The 17,030-nt window shown below is 48.0% G+C and overlaps 1 protein-coding gene across 1 annotated transcript in view; it reads left to right on the top strand.

The window, feature by feature from the left end:
- The window catches only part of ADCY2 (adenylate cyclase 2), a 440,039-nt gene that overhangs the window by 340,134 nt on the left and 82,875 nt on the right, over positions 1-17,030 (top strand). Inside the window, exon 15 of the mRNA XM_074987859.1 lies at positions 5,976-6,060. Within this exon, the coding sequence (XP_074843960.1) occupies positions 5,976-6,060 (85 nt within the window). The remainder of the gene's footprint in view (positions 1-5,975; positions 6,061-17,030) is intronic.

Below are 17,030 nucleotides of genomic sequence, written 5' to 3'. Positions count from 1 at the left end.
CAGAAACTAAGCCACTCTGCACTGGATAGGGAAAGATGGAAGGAAATAGTGAGAGAGGCATCAGACACCAACGGGTGCTGAGCCCATGGTTATTGATGATGATGAGAAACAACAGAGGTGATGTTGTAGTTGGTGTCTGCTGTAGACCGCTGGATAAGGGAAATGAGGTAGATAAGGATTTCTTCAGACAGCTAAGAGAAGCTTCCAAATCACAGGCCCTGGTTCTCATGGGAGACTTTAATCATCTGGACATTTGTTGGGAGACCAATACAGCAGCACACAGACAATCCAGGAAGTTCTTGGAGAAAGTTGGGGATAACTTCTTGGTACAAATGCTGAAGGACCTGACCAGTGGCTGTGTGCAACTTGACCTCCTGCTCACAAACAGGGAACAACTAGCGGGAGAAATAGAAGTGGGTGGCAACCTGGGCTGCAGCAACCACGAGATAGTAGATTTCAGGATCCTGACAAGAGGATGAAGGGTGAGGAGTAACATACAGACCCTTGATTTCAAAAGAGCAGTCCCACTGAGCAAGAATGAAATTCACAAGCAACAAAAACAGCACATCTCTGAGAGCAAAGCTTGCAAAATAGAATAGAATACAAGAGGAAAAAGCTACACCATTGTGAGCTGTTTTCTAGTGCACCTGATAAAGGACTAAAAATGAGTTCTAATATTTAATGGATTCTTTTCAACAATGAAGCAATTGTATTGTTCAAGTATTTGAACTGATTAAATCTATGGAAGGCTCGGTGAACGCATCAGCCAAATCCCCAAGGATGTAGCTACTGTTAGATTACAAAACCAAACTTAAATTTAGTGTTGTCTTATCAAACCTCCACTTTGTTAAAATATTTATTTACGGCTTTTACATGAAGAATAGAATTTGCAAACAATTATGAACATGAAAATTAGTTCCCTGCCAAGAAGAAACAGATGCATGAATTACCAAAGTATGTACTGAATTCTTAAAGATATATTCAGTAATGCAGATAACATTGGGTTGTAGCAATAGGCGTAGGGGGACAAGGAAAATCAGTCCCACCCTGTCTTTTAATATCTCTCTCTTTACAGTGAATCATTATTTTCAATATAATATTACTAAGAAGGCAGTTGGAAGTAATAGTTGTCCATAATAATGATGTGTTTTTCAATTTGAAACAATCTCATAAATGAATAGTTGATCAAAATACCTTTATCCTGAGGGAGTAATGAGAATAAGAGAAGGCGGTTAATAATGCAGATGCTCTGGATCATCAGTTACTCATCCTTATAGGTGTTGTGACAGCAAGGGAGTTCCTAAACATTTTCCTCACACTTCAAAAAACCACCAAAACAAAAAGTAGTCAAGTAGCACTTTACAGACTAGCAAAATAGTTTATTAGGTGAGCTTTCATGGGACAGACCCACTTCTTCAGACCATAGCCAGACCAGAACAGACTCAATATTTAAGACACAGAGAACCAAAAACAGTAAGCAAGGAAGACAAATCAGAAATAGATAATCCAGGTGAGCAAATCAGAGAGTGGAGGGGTGGTGGGGAAGATCAAGAATTAGATTGAGTCAAGTATGCAGACGAGCCCCTATAGTGACTCAGAAAGTTCCCATCACGATTTAAACCATGTGTTAATGTTCCGAATTTGAATATAAATGTCAGTTTGTCCACTTCTCTTTCTAAAACAGAGCGATAATTTCTCTTCAGTAACACACATACCTTGAGGTCATTGACAGAATGCCTCATCCCATTCCACTAAAATGTTGACTAATTGGTTTGTGGATCTGGAGTGTTTTGATGTCTGTTTTGTGCCCGTTGACCCTTTGTCTAAGGGAGTTAGAAGTCTGTCCAATATACAAAAAATCTGGGCATATATGATGTTAGTAGAGGAGCATGAGAAAGTGCCCGTGATTCTGTGAGTAACCTGGTTAGGTCCAGTGATGGTGTTTCCAGAGAAGATAGCTTTGTCCACATATCTTCTCTGGAAATACCATCACTGGACCTAATGCTCCTCTACTAACATCATATATGCCATAATGTGCCAACAATGCCCAGATGCTTTGTATATTGGACAGACTTCTAACTCCCTTAGACAAAGGGTCAACGGGCACAAAACAGACATCAAAACACTCCAGATCCACAAACCAGTTAGTCAACATTTTAATGGAATGGGATGAGGCATTCTGTCAATGACCTCAAGGTATGTGTGTTACTGAAGAGAAATTATCACTCCGTTTTAGAAAGAGAAGTGGATGAACTGACATTTATATTCAAATTCGGAACATTAACACATGGTTTAAATCGTGATGGGAACTTTCTGAGTCACTATAGGGGCTTGTCTGCATACTTGACTCAATCTAATTCTTGATCTTCCCCACCACCCCTCCACTCTGATTTGCTCACCTGGATTATCTTTTTCTGATTTGTCCTCCTTGCTTACTGTTTTTGGTTCTCTGTGTCTTAAATATTGAGTCTGTTCTGGTCTGGCTGTGGTCTGAAGAAGTGGGTCTGTCCCACGAAAGCTCACCTAATAAACTATTTTGCTAGTCTTTAAAGTGCTGCTTGACTGCTTTTTGTTTTGATAGTGTATAGACTAGCACGGCTTACCCTCTGTTACTATTCAAAAAACGAGTCCCTCCACAGGTGTATCGTACAGTCTTGGCCAATCCCAGAGTTCGGTGAGGTAAATAATGATAAAGTTTTGGGACTGGGACATTAGGAAATAAGGGCATTCAAATGGGTATGGTAAAACACTTACCTGAAGGCTTCTCAATACTCTTTTGCCAAAATGGTTTGTCTAAAACAAGCAGATAAAAAGAATCTGAATATTTGCTCCAGTACAGGTGGAAAACTTGCACAATAGACCTTTACTCTGCAGACTTGGCCCAAGAATTTCAAATCTGGAGTGCAATTCAATAAGTGGTCTGATTTTCAGAGGCAATATAGCTCCCATTGACTTCAGTAGGAAGTGCCACAAGAAAAATATGACCATATCGAAATCATTTACCCACATAGTCTGGTATCCTGCTTCATGCAGTATTTGGTACATAATATTGTGTGATATTCCTGAAAACTTAAAATATATCAGTGACAGAAGTTTTCCCATGTGTTTTAAAATGTTGGTATTTCATTCTTCTGTAGTTAGCGTCTCATTTGTGCTGCGCTCTGGTAGTTACAGGAGCAAAGTGAAAATATTTAAACTCAGTGTAACTAAACCAGAATACTGATCTTTCTTCAAAAAACCTTTAAAAGCCTCTTCCCACACAAGACCACCATCTTCCCTGTCAGTCAGGCCTGTAGCCTAGAAGGTCACCTTTGCCCACTCCCTCTCTCTTCGCAATACATTGTCTATCCAAACCTTTCCACTTCTTTTGCCACATTTCTGAGATCTGTCCTTTTCTCTCTGTCCAGAGAATCAAAATTCTTATCCCTGCTCTCACTGTCTGTCATAGGACTACTGAAACCTCTTTGGCTTTGGCTATACTCACACTGGGTTAGTGCCTTTCAGCACATACAAAACATAGATGTTTAGATTGTCTTTTCTCAGCTGTTACTTAGATCACATCAGCCTGCTCTCTGCATGCCACACTGCCCCCCCACCCGCCTGCCCACCCGAGTACAAACTTCTTATCCTAATCCTGAAGCCCCTACAGAAATGTGCCAGCAGTGCCTTTTTAGTGTGCCTACGTGTCACTTACTCAGGCCTTCTTTCACATTGTTCATCCATCCAGAACGGCCCTAAAAAAACAGTCTGTAAGGTCACTGCCTTCTCGTCTATTAAATCTTTCCTCAATACCCACTTCTATTGTGACTCCTAGAAGTCAGACAAGGAGTCCTTGCTTGAGAGGCAGAAGGGGTGAGCTGGCACTTATTCAATAGCTTTATTATTATTTAACTATTGAAAGTGTTAACATATTTTTAAAAAGTATGTATTTTGTTGCATCCCTCTCCTCCCAGACTTTGTGTGTCCCTTGTCTTTTTATGTTTTGAACTTTTCAGTGAGGGCATTATGGAAAATGTCTCAAATTTAACTTTTGTTCAGCTGTTCACACCAACTTGGATTTTTACTGATTCTCTGAGTTGAAAGTGGGTATTTGGTTAGAAAGCTTGTATTATAAAATGCTTTACTTGCTTGTTTATTTTTCTGTGTTTGTATTACTCTGTCACTCAGGGGTCCCAGCTATGGAACTGTGGGGGAAAATATTTTAATGGCAAGAGTATGGCATAAAATGGAAAAATCTGCAGGAGTAGAAAGCTTATTTTGAAAACTCCATCCAGCTGTTGCCAGTGTATTGTGCTTGGCAAAGAAATGGGTTTGATGATGCATAGTGAAGCCAAGGAGTATAACTTTTAAATTCTGCAGGTGCCTCAGGATCTGTAGGTAAAACTGCAGATAGGTGTGAATTCCTAGGTCTTGAGTGCTGCTGCTGCTGCTCCTCCCACCTCAATTCCTAGGAGGAAAGCTGACTTGGTCTACTTTGCCACTGGTGGTAGGGCCATGACTGCACCTGCATCTCCTCATTCCTAGTCCTAAAGCACAGAACAGGAGTCAATATTTCCTTAAGCACAATTAGCTCTAGTGTATTTTCTCTGGGAAAATCTGCCGGGTGACCATCATAGATTACTTCCTGGAGTAATAGCTCTCCCTTCTCCAGCTGGTCTGGTTCATCTTAGCTCAGCTTGGCGCTTACACAGAAGGACTTCCAGTACGTTAGGGGAGAGAACAAAATGGAATGGTAGCCATGCTCCCTCATTGCTATGTTTAGTGGGTCTGTATGAACCATGTTTGCATTGGTTTCCCCCCCCCGCCCACAGGTACCAAACAGGAAAGGGTGGATTTGGGTGCTGATTATCAGATAAACTATAGTTTATTAATTGTTTTTTTTAATATAGATTTTTTTCTTCATTGTTATGTTGGATGAGTCAAGTGCATTTTAATTTTGTGTTATTTTGTATTTATATGTTCCTTTTTACTGTTTTTGCTTTGTTTCCTTTTTATGACACCTTTATTATGACTATTAATTTTGGAATTTAAATAGACTCTAAAATAATTAAACAGCAGTAGGTTAACAATAAAAATCTCTTTTAATACACAGAGTTTCTACAGAAGATCATGCTACAGATGTCTTCTGCCATTTAAGAATTTGTAAAGACAGCTGGTGTTTATTATCCTACATTATGCCTACAGGAGAGGAGAAATCAGTTGCCATTGCTTCAGTAACATTAAACAATGCAGAAATCACTATCAGCAGCTATGTTTAAGATATACATATCAGCAGATAGGAATAAGGAGATTTCAAAGTTGCTGGGGTCCTTTCAAAAAGGAACCCCATCTGGACAAGCCATGTAGTGGCGAGCCGTGGCAATTTCGAAGTGCCGCGGCCGCCCACATTCTAATGAGGGCGCTGAATATGTATTTCAGCGGTTCATTAGTAAACTTCGAAATGGTCATTTGCATGGCCATTTTGAAGTTTTGGGCTAGTGTAGACATGGCCATAATGTTTAAGTCACTGTTTTCAGTCATTCATAACTTTTGGAAGTTCGTAATGGGTCAAAATTTTCTAGGCCTGTACTCTGTTCAAGGTATCACCTTTTGGAAAACATGAGCAGAAGGTGGTTCAGCCATTGTTGAGAAGGAAGAAAATGGCAACAGGGCAGGAACATAGCTATCATATTTTAAAAAGTATGCTTTAAAAAGTGCAGCTGTGTTGACATGGTTGTACTAAGAAAATTGAAATTTTTTTTTTTTTTAAAAAGTAGGCTCTTACTAAGAAGTAGTGGTTATTAGCCTTATGGTAAAAGACTGGTTTTATTTCCCTGAATCACTGTTTGAAAATTACATTTTAGACAAGATTAGTGCCAGGATTATTATTTTAATAGTCTTTACCAGCATTCTGAAATAAAGAAAAGCTCCTCTGTAAATATGTGTATATTATTTGCCTAATGTCTAACAGACTTTTTTTTCTTATTGTCTTATAGAACATCTGTCCTTGGAATTTCCTTTGGGGTGGCATTTCTCTTACTTTCCTTCATTCTTTTTATCTGTTTCGCTGGACAGCTTTTGGTAGGTAATCAGAAAATGTTAACTTAGTGGTGTATAATTTGTCATATATAAAAAGCCAGGTCATATCACCTCCTGTTTTTTCCAAATCCACTGACCTTTGAAAATGGCAATTTAGTAAGGATCTGTTCCTTCCATAGGTTTTAGTGGTATTTTTCCCTTAGTAAAGCATGGAGGTCCTGGTCTCTGGAGACTTTGTTCTGCAAGGTTAACTTACTTTCAGCCTCTTGAATGATCTGAAAAACAGAAAATCTCATACTGAAAACAATCTTTGCATACAATGATTGCAGTTGGGGGCAGATTCTCTGACAGGCTGACGTTCTAAATAGCCTGATTTGCTTTGTTTTCTAAGATGCAGAGTTGTTTTGGTTTTGCACTGAGGTGGGCTGGAGTTTATTTATTTATAGTGATTACCTGGTAAATACTTTCATGTTCTAATGGAATTTGTTTTTATTTTTAAATTAAATAGTAAACTACTTGTAATCTGTACTTATAAAACATGTAAATATTAATTTTGTTATTATTTATTATGAGACTGTATACTGTATACTGAAATTTTATATCAGCATACTGTTGCCCTATGAGTTGTTAGTTACTATCTGCATATTAGTCATAAGAACATAAGAATGGCCGTTACTGGGTCAGACCAAAGGTCCATCTATCCCAGTATCCCATCTGCCGACAATGGCCAGTGCCAGTTGACCAGAGGGGATGGACCAAAGGCAATGATCAAGCGACTCGACTCCTGCCATCCATCTCCAGCCTTTGACAAATAGAGGCCAGGGACACCATTCCTACCGTCTGGACCTAACCTCCATGAATTTATCTAGCTCTTTTTTGAACTCTATTATATTCCTAGCCTTCACAGCCTCCTCTGGCAAGGAGTTCCACAGGTTGACTGTTGAAAAAGAACTTGCTTTTATTAGTTTTAAACCTGCTGCCCATCAATTTCATTTGGTGTCCTTTAGTTCTTATATAAGGGGAACAAATAAATAACTTTTCTTATTCACCCTCTCCACGCCGCTCATGTTTTTATGTATCTCTATCATATTCCCCCTCGGTCTCCTCTTTTCTAAACTGAAAAGTCCCAGTCTCTTTAGCATGTCCTCATATGGAACCCGTTCCAAACACCTCATCATTTTAGTTGCCCTTTTCTGAACCTTTTCTAATGCCAAAATATCTTTTTTGAGGTGAAGAGACCACATCTGTACACAGTATTCAAGATGTGGGCATAGCACAGTTTTATACAGGGACAGTAAGATATTCTTTGTCTTATTCTTTATGCCTTTTTCATAATTCCTAACATCCTGTTTGCTTTTTTGACTGTAGCTGCACACTGTATGGATGCTTTCAGAGAACTATCCATGATAGAATTCAAGTATTTCACATATTAAAAGCAGGATATTGGTACATATCTTCTCTGTACATTCCATAAAAGATCACTTAAATTATTTGCAGTTGAACAGGATAGTAACATATTTTGTTGAATCCTAAGAAAATGCTTAACAAATATTTGTTGATTTAAGCCAAAATACTTCTTTTGATCACACTGGGGTAGAGACAGAGTAACTCCTGTGGCAGCCAGGAAATAGTTGCAGCTTTACAAACGTGTAAATTAAAGCTGAAGTTCAGGTATGCACATATGGGAAGAGTCAAAGCTTGAACTTCCAAGTCTTAACAAAAGAATATCAGAAGCATACTGTTTTAGGTGTAAGCAGAGCACTGTGACGCAAATAAAATGGACGACATCCATCTTCCTTAGAAAAATCAGGAAGCACCTATAAATGAAAAAAGGACTCTACAGCCGTGTCTACACGTGCACGCTACTTCGAAGTAGCGGCACTAACTTCGAAATAGCACCCGTCACGGCTACATGTGTCGGGCGCTATTTCGAAGTTAACTTGGACGTTAGGCGGCGAGACGTCGAAGTCGCTAACCCCATGAGGGGATAGGAATAGTGCCCTACTTCGACGTTCAACGTCGAAGTAGGGACCGTGTAGTCGTTGCGCGAAATTGTAGTCGTTGCGCAACGTCGAAATTGCAGGGTCCTCCATGGCGGTGATCAGCTGAGGGGTTGAGAGACGCTCTCTGCAGCCCCTCAGCTCAATGGTGGCCGCGTGGAGCGGCCCCTTAAAGGTCCCCTCCCCCTCCCTTCCTGTGCAGCAAGCTGAGAGCACGTGCAGGCGGCAGCCCAGACACACGGCCAGCCTGCACGTTCCTCAGCCAGCACAGAGAGCCACCCCAGCTGCGATGGCTGCCCGGCAGCGCCCCCAGGGGACCCCCGCCAAGGGGAGCCAGGGCAGCCAGCCCAGCCAGTCGGGCAGCCAGGCTGGCAACCGGCAGCCGGGCCCCTCCTGGACGGAGGCCGAGCTGCGGGACCTGCTGGGGCTCTGGAGCGAGGAGGAGGTGCTCCAGGTAATGGGGAGCAAGAGGCGGAACGCAGATGTGTTCGCTCGGCTGGCCGACGGCCTGGCTACCCGGGGTCACCCTGCCTGCACTCCTGATCACGTCAGGAGTAAGGTGAAGGAGCTGCGGCAGGGTTACACCCGGGCCCGGGATGCGGCTGGCCGATCTGGGGCCGCCCCCGTCACTTGCCCCTTTTACAGGGAGCTCAGGGACATCCTGGGCCCCCGGCACACCTCCTCCCCTCCGGCCACCCTTGATACTTTGGCTGACGAGGCCCAGCAGGCCCTTCAGCCGGAGTCCGCCCCGGAGGTAAGCCCCGCACCCCGGGGGCCCCCCCCGGAGCCCACCCCCGGGCCATCGCGGCAGGAGGAGAAGGAGGAGGAGGAGGGGGGCTCCTCCTCCGCAGAATCCGGGCTGCAAATCCTCCTCCTGCCATCCCGGAGCAGCAGCCAGGCCTCCACCCCCCGGGGATCTCCGGACCGTGGGAGTGGACCGACAGGTATGTACCCCGCTCTGGTGTACACCCCTGGGCTTGAGGGGCGGGGGGTAATAGATATGTGTCCAGGGCCCCCCACATGCTCACATGGCCATGGCCCCAAGGACAGCAGGGCCATGTCCCTCGCAGAAGTGCATCAGCCCCTGCCCCCCCCCCACCCCGCACGACAGTGCCATGCCCCATCCCCGGGGCAGGGGGGAGCGGAACCTCGAGGGGCCCCCGGGAGGAGGGGGTGGGACACCCCGCAGCAGCAGCAACAGCAGCAGCAGCAGCATGTGATGGAGTGGGGGGAGTGCAAAAGGGAGACTTAGGCTAGATATGAGCAACAAGAGCCGAATAGCTCCCAGGGGCAAAGGATGATCATGGGGCTACAGCTGGCAGGTGACACCTCTGCCCTGAACAAACAGGAGGGAGGAGCCGAGCTGGCTTTGAATTGGGGGGGGAGAGCGGGGGCCACAGGTAGAGGCTAGGGGAAGGGAGAGCTGGAAGGCAGCCAGCCTGAGGAGGGGGAAAGCTGCATCCCAGAGGGGCACCCCTTGGGGTCTTCTCCCCAGGACGGGTTGGAAGGACTGTCTCTTCCGACAGCTGGTGCTGTCACTCCTGGGAGAAACTGGGCATCTGTGGCCTAAGAAACGTCTCCTGTCAGACCCTGCGGAGTGAAGTGAGAGTCGCTTCCACCAGGGGACAGGGTGCAGTGCAGGGGGACCCCTGAACCCCATCCATCACAGCAGCATCTCCCGGGGACAGGGATGGGGAACCTGCAGCACAGGGCTGGGGGGACAAAGGCCACGGCTCGGGGCCCACACTAACGCCTGTCTCCATTCTTCTCCCCCCCCCCACTCTCCTGTGTCCCACACCTGCACCATCAGAAGGACCGGAAGAGAGCGCCAGTGAGGCATCAGTGGTCCCGGAGACCCCTCCGGGGCCATCGCTCCAGGCAAGCCCCTCAGCCGAGGACCGACCGGCCCCACGGCGGGCTAGACGGTGGACCCCGCACCACCACCAGCCGACGGCGATGGACCCCCAGCTGCTGGCCATCCACCGTCGGCAGCTGGAGGTCGCGGAGCAGCACCTGCAGCTGCAGGAGTGGGCGCTAGCCTGGCGCCAAGAGGCATGGGGGGCCTACATGGAGACTTTCAACCGCCTGGTGGACTACCTGGCCCCCCATGCCGCGCCGGCCGCCACAGAGCCCGACGTGCCCGCTCCACCCGAAGCACCACCAGCTGCTCCACCCATCGCTGTCCCGTCCGCCGTCGCCCCGCCACCCACCGCCAAGGGCCGGAGCGCCGAGGGACCCCTGGAGCCAGCTGAGACTCGCCGGGCATATCTTCCGGTCCGCCCCACCCCCAGCCAGCCCCGGACAGGGCTGCGGCCGCGGCGGGGCTCCCGGCCACCCACACCCAGCGCCAGACTTTAGGGGCGAGGGGCCTGGGACGTGCCCCCCCCCCCTGTATATAGTTGGGACTTATTATTTTGTGCCCCCCATTTGCCCCGTCTCCCCCATGTAAATATTTCTCCCCTTTATCATCCCTGGTTTTCTTTTTATTACTGAGCACACTTTTTTATTACTGTTGTTTTATTTGTACATATTACTTTGGTTCCACACGTTGTATATAGTTTGTTCTTGTTTTATATTTATAGTTCTAAAAGAAAAAGCAGTTTAAGTTCAGCCACAAGTGCGTGCTGTCATTTGTCCAGGAAAAGTGGGAGAGGGGTGCGGTTGGGTGCTCCATGGTGTGGGCATTGGGGCAGGGAGTGTGGTGGAGGAAGGGGCGGGCAGTGGGGGGCCTGGCAGAGTTCACCCCGCGGCCTCATCATCGAAGTGGGCCCGCAGGGCCTCCCGGACCCGGGTCCCTTCGGGGTCCACCTGCCGACTGGGGGCAGCGGGCGGCTGCACGTCGGCCCTGCCAGCCTCCACAGCCCAGCCCTGGAAAAAGGCCTCCCCCTTGCTCTCCACCAAATTGTGCAGGGCGCAGCAGGCACCCACAATCAGGAGGATGTTGTTGGGGCCCGCATCCAGGCGGGTCAGGAGACATCTCCAGCGTCCCTTCAGGCGGCCAAATGAGCGCTCCACCACCTGGCGCGCGTGGTTCAGGCGCTGGTTGAAGCGCTCCTGGCTAGCGGAGAGATGGCCCGTGTATGGGTGCATGAGCCAGGGCTGGAGTGGGTATGCCGCATCTGCGATGACGCAGAGGGGCATGGTGGTGTCCCCCAGAGGGATCTTCCACTGGGGGATGTAGGTTCCCACCTCCAGCCGGCGGCACAGGCCCGAGTTCCAGAAAACCCGGGCGTCATGGGTGCTGCCAGGCCAGCCCACATAAATGTCCTGGAAACGGCCCCGGCTGTCCACCAAGGCCTGGAGGACCACAGAATGGTAGCCCTTGCGATTGATGTAGCGTCCTCCACTGTGATGCGGGGCGCGGATGGGGATGTGAGTCCCATCCGGAGCCCCAAAGCAATTGGGGAAGCCCAGGGTGGCAAAGGCGGCGATGGTGGCATCTGGGTCCCCCAGCCTCACGAGCCTGTGCAGGAGCATGGCATTGATGGCACGCACAACCTGCAGGGAAAGCACATGGGACAGCACCAATGAGGGGTGAGAAGGGTGTGCGTGGCCCTGCCCTGCCCTCCCCTCCCCTCCCCTGCCCTGCCCTCCTCTGCCCTGCCCTCGCCCGCCCTCCCCTCCCCTCCCCTCCTCTGCCCTGCCCTGCCCAGCCCTGCCCTCCCCCGACCTCCCCTCCCCTCCCCTCCTCTGCCCTGCCCTGGCCTCCCCTGCCCTCCTCTGCCCGGGCCCCCCTCCCCTGCCCTGCCCTCCCCCCATGGGTTCTCTTACCTCCATGAGGACAGCCCCGACGGTGGCCTTGCCGACACCAAACTGCTGCCCCACGGATCGGTAGCTGTCGGGAGTGGCCAGCTTCCAGACAGCGATGCCGACCTGTTTCTCCACTGTGAGGGCACGCGGCATGGCGGTGTCCTGGTGCCTGAGTGTGGGGTTGAGCCACTGGCACAGCTCCATAAATGTCTGCCGGCTCATCCTGAAGTTCCTGAGCCAGCGGTCATCGTCCCACTCCCCAAGCACCAGCCGCTCCCACCAGTCGGTGCTGGTGGGGTAGCTCCACAGCCACCGGCGTGTGAGGCGGGGGTGGGGGCGGGGTGCTGCAGGGTTGGGGGTTGAGCCCTGCTGCCCTGGGGGCAGCTCCTCCTCCGGTGTAGCAAGGAGGTGCTCAGCTGCCTCCCGCATGGCATGGAGCAGGGCAAGCCCTGCTCCTGCCAGGAGGGCTGGGTGGACCTCTGGCTGCTGCTGCTGCTGCTGCTGCGGGTCCATGCCTGCGTCGCCGCAGGGTCTGTGTGCCTATGGCTCCTCAGACCGCGTGCTGTGCAGGCTGAGTGTGTCTGGGAGGGGCCCTTTAAGGGAGCGGCTAGCTGTTGCCCCGGAAGCGCTAGTCCGCCCTGTGACCCTGTCTGCAGCTGTGCCTGGCATCCCTATTTCGATGTGTGCTACTTTGGCGTGTAGACGTTCCCTCGCTGCGCCTATTTAGATGTTGTGCTGCGCAACATCGAAGTTGAAAATCGACATTGCCAGCCCTGGAGGATGTGTAGACATTATTCATCGAAATAGCCTATTTCGATGTAGGCTTCACGTGTAGACGTAGCCTATATGTGAGATAAACTGCTAATAAGATTGTTTGAAAATTTATTTTGGGTAAGCTTCCCAAGAAGAGAGATGTTCTGTGGGTAGACACCAACCCAAAACTTTTGTGAGATTGCTCTCAAGGGAAGGAAACTAGGACACAGTAAAGATCACTGCTATTATACATGAGATCAGATCCTGTACTCATGTATATTAGGTTTTTAAAAAACATGTTGTATGCCCGGTAGCAAATTTCTTAAATAAGTAGTTTAAATGATGGCACGTCTGAGGTTAGAGTGTGGTCATTACCATCAGCTGGCCTGGAAACTCTGGTTCTAAATGCAAGTGACACATATTGCTCCATATTCTCCCCCTAACTATTAGGAGAGTTCTTTTAACAGCACAGAATTTAATGTTTTGTAAGCGAAACCTGATTCGCACAGCTGCAAATGCGAACAGTCTCATTCCTGCTAAACTGAACATTCAGTATCATAAAACAGTAATTGATATATTACATGGTATTAACCTCTGTTACACAAAGCTTCAGAGCAGTGCTTGCATTATGACAACAAAGATCTGCCTCAAATGTCACCCTCTTAATTGGTGATTAACTCTGTGCATAGCCTGTACGTATGTTCACAGGGAGTAAAGTTGTAAAACTAGAGACGCTTTTTCATTTATTTTCCCTATTTAAATAAACACTTTAATGTAACCCTAAGGAGAGAAACAATACACCTTGGCAAGCAAACCTTCTTTGAAGTACACCCAACTCTAAATGTTTTTATTGGTAGTTGTTTTATGAAAAAATATTGTGGTGAAGTCAGGCTCCATTGAAGTCAGCCCTGGATGTAATCTAATGCATTTGAAGGTCACAGTACCACCTCCCACACATAGTCCAAACCTTAAATCAGCATTTGTAAAGTGCTTTGAGAGTCTTACGTAAAGCTACTAGATTACAACTGAATATTGTTTTTACTTTTTAGCACAGCTTAGTTCTTATACACAAACCTAGTATTTCATTTGTATTACTATCTGTAAATGACATGAGGAAAAATATGATGCAGTAGAATGTACCAGTGAATGGTAAATAATGGAGCGCAAAGAAGGAAATGTAGGTAGTCCGCCGTGTCCGATGATGATGTCTTGCGCTTGCCCAGGCTCATCAGTTGTGGACTCGCATGTGGCTGAGGAGTCCAAGCTTTGAACGGCATGGGCGTTCACAGTGGGGGCAAGGAAATTGTCCTGGCTCTGTCGGTGTGGCTGCTGCTGTTGCTTTCTTCCTCTCACGAGCATCAATGAGGTGTATGTGTCACTGCTCTTCAAACTTGTCATACGCGTGTCGTGCAAGAGCATGCCAGCCTGTTCGGTCTTTTGCATGCTGCTCTAGCTGATGTGGTTTTAAACCAGCATAAGTAATGTTGGACTTCACGCAGTCTTTATGTCTCTTGCGAGGCCCACCTTGGTTCCTTTTGCCCTGGGAGAGTTCACCGTAGAGGAGTTGCTTAGGGATTCTTGACTCTTCCATTCATATGACGTGCCCTGTTCAGCGAGCCTGGGCTTTCAGAATCATGGCTTCGATGCTCGTGGTTCCTGCTTTGTCTAGGACTTCCAGGTTTGTAATTCTGTCCTACCATCACATGTGCAGCATTGACCTCAGGCTGCGTGTGTGGAAGCGCTCCAGCAATTTTATATGTTTTCTGTACAAGGTCCAGTTTTCACAGCCATACAGGGGACTGGTCAGAACTACAGCCTTGTACACTTTCAGCTTAGGGACTGTTGGATATTGTGCTGATTCAACACTCGCGCTCTCAGACGTCCTAGTGCCCAGCTGGCCTGGCAGATTCTGGCATTGATTTCTTTGTCAAGGGAGCCATCATTGGCTATCACACTGCCAAGGTACTTGAACTCCTCTACTGTTTTTAATTCTGTTCCTTCAACAAAGATTGAAGTGGGGAGAACAGCAGATCCTGGAGCAGGTTGAAACAGTACCTCGGTGTTTCCTAGGCTGATGGTCAAACCAAAGAGGCGAGAGGCATCAGCAAATTTGTTGACGATGAGCTGGAGCTCAGATTCCTTGTGTGCCATAAGTGCACCGTCATCAGCAAAAAGGGCTTCAAGGATGAGCCTCTCAAGCGTCTTGGTTTTAGCATTCAGACGGCGAAGGTGGAAAAGTGACCCATCAAGTCTGTATTTTATGTAGACTCCATGGTCGAGGTACCTAACTGCGGGGCTGAGGACGCACATGAAAAAGAGGTTGAATAAAAACTGAGGCCAGCACGCACCTTTGCTTCACACCATTGGATATCTCAAATGGATCTGAGGACTCGCAATTTGAAAGAACAAAGCCAGTCATGTCATCGTGGAACAGGCATAGGAGGTTAATGAATCTTCTCGGGCAGCCAAGTTTTGACAGGATAATCCACAGGGCTTCTCTGTTGACGGTGTCAAATGCCTTGGTCAAGTCCATAAAGACAGGGTACAGATCCAAGTTCTGCTCTATGCACTTTTCCTGGACCTGACAAACAGCAAAGATCATGTCAATGGTGCTGTGGCCTGGGCAAAAAGCACACTGTGCCTCTGGTAGGTTCTTTTCTGAGAGGCTGGTGATCAGACGGTTGAGGATGACTTGAGCCAAGATTTTCCCAGCAGTACAGAGAAGGGAGATGCCCTGGTAATTGCCACAGTCAGCTTTGTTGCACTTGTTCTTGAAGAGCGAGATGACTGTGGTATTCTTAAAGTCTTTTGGGTATGTCGTCTTCTTCCCAGATAATTGATCAGACGCTCGCTGATGCAAGTTGGTAGATCAGGAAGCTGGCACAGAAGTGATGTCTTGATGGCAAGTCCCACTCCATGGATTCTGTCTTCATTTTCTGGCCTGCCTTACCAGAAGAATGTAACCTCCTTTTGGTTCGCAGATGGATCCTTCCTCTGCCAGTCTGGTCTTGCTCAGGGCGGCTATGTCAGTGTTCTTCTTCGAGTGGTCCCTGTGGGTGCTCCACCGTAGGTGTCGGGCTCACCCCGGTGCCGCAGCTCGGAAAATCTTCAGCAGTCTCCGTCGGGTCGCGCATGCACCTATGTGCATTGGCTCTTCACGCACTTACAGTCACGTGCGTGATCTGGTCCCCTCCAGTTCCTTCTCAACCGCCAATGGCTGCAGACGGAATCCTCTCCGGCTCCAACGCCTGAGACAGATAAACTCTGTTTTTATTCGTTTTTACTAGTTATAGTTATAGTTAATAGTCACTTAGTTATTATAATATTAGTTCTACTGTGTATATAGTTTTATTCTAAAAGCAAAAGACTGTGTTAAGGATCAGAGCGGCCGCCTTCAGGCGGGCCCGCTATTTTTGACAAGCCTTCAACGGTCAACGGTTGCTATTGTCTGGTAAATAGACTGCTAAGTGCGCTGTTAGCACGTAAGGATTCAAGGACTTAAAGTCTAACAATGTCATCTCCCAGTTTTAAAAACTGTGAATCCTGCCGGGAGACCATGCCTGCCTTGGACACGTAAATGTATCCGGTGCCTTGGGGAGACCCACGTCCCCCAGAAGTGCTCTCATTGCTCTAAATTAACAACTAGAGCTCGGAAAGATAGAGAGATGAGGCTCAAAATGCTTCTCTTTGACAAAGCCCTTCAGCCTGCCACGTCGGAAAAGCCCCATAAGGAGGGCTCTTCAGGTTTGCACAAGAGGAAGGCTGCCTCTTTGACCTCCTCTGTGCAGAAGAAGAGAAAGGCTTCTCCAGCTCGATCCCTGCCCGTCACCTCTGGGAGTGGGACGAGCGAAGCAAGGGGCCCGGGCCCACTGGCCTCTTCTGCTGGGAAGGCCACGGCGCATGTACCCTCACAGTACAACTAATAACATACAGCCCCCTTGTTTCAGTCCTAACGTGCTTACAGTTACTGGGGCACATGGCGACCACCACGTTTGTGGTACAAAACGCCAGACTACACATGCGAGGATTGCAGCATTGGCTGGCGACTGTATACAAACCATCAACCCATACCGTTCACAGAATGGTATCACTCACAACGGAGGCGCAAAGGTCACTAACATGGTGGGCAAACCCCAAGAATCTACTAAGAGGAGTGCCTTTCCGCCAACCACAAATTACTGTTTTCATTACAACAGATGCATCCCATACGGGATGGGGGGCACACATGGACAACAAAGCCGCTCAAGGTTTATGGTCCCCTGTAGAGAAGACACTGCATATAAACATACTAGAACTCAGAGCAGTGTTCAATGCATGCAGGCATTTTCGGAATTATCTGTGCGGGAAAGTAGTCGGCGTAAATACCAACAACACCACCACCATGTTTTATATAAACCAACTGGGGGTGGGGCAGATCACGTGCACTCTGTGCGGAGGCGGTCCGGTTGTGGAACTGGTGCATTGCCAACAATATAACCCTAAGAGCTTCATACTTACCGGGTGTCCACA

This window comes from Carettochelys insculpta, chromosome 2 (assembly GCF_033958435.1).
Source record: "Carettochelys insculpta isolate YL-2023 chromosome 2, ASM3395843v1, whole genome shotgun sequence".
Taxonomy (NCBI): domain Eukaryota; kingdom Metazoa; phylum Chordata; order Testudines; family Carettochelyidae; genus Carettochelys; species Carettochelys insculpta.
Note: the sequence above shows the minus strand (reverse complement) of the source record. Positions and strands in the feature narration are given on the sequence as shown.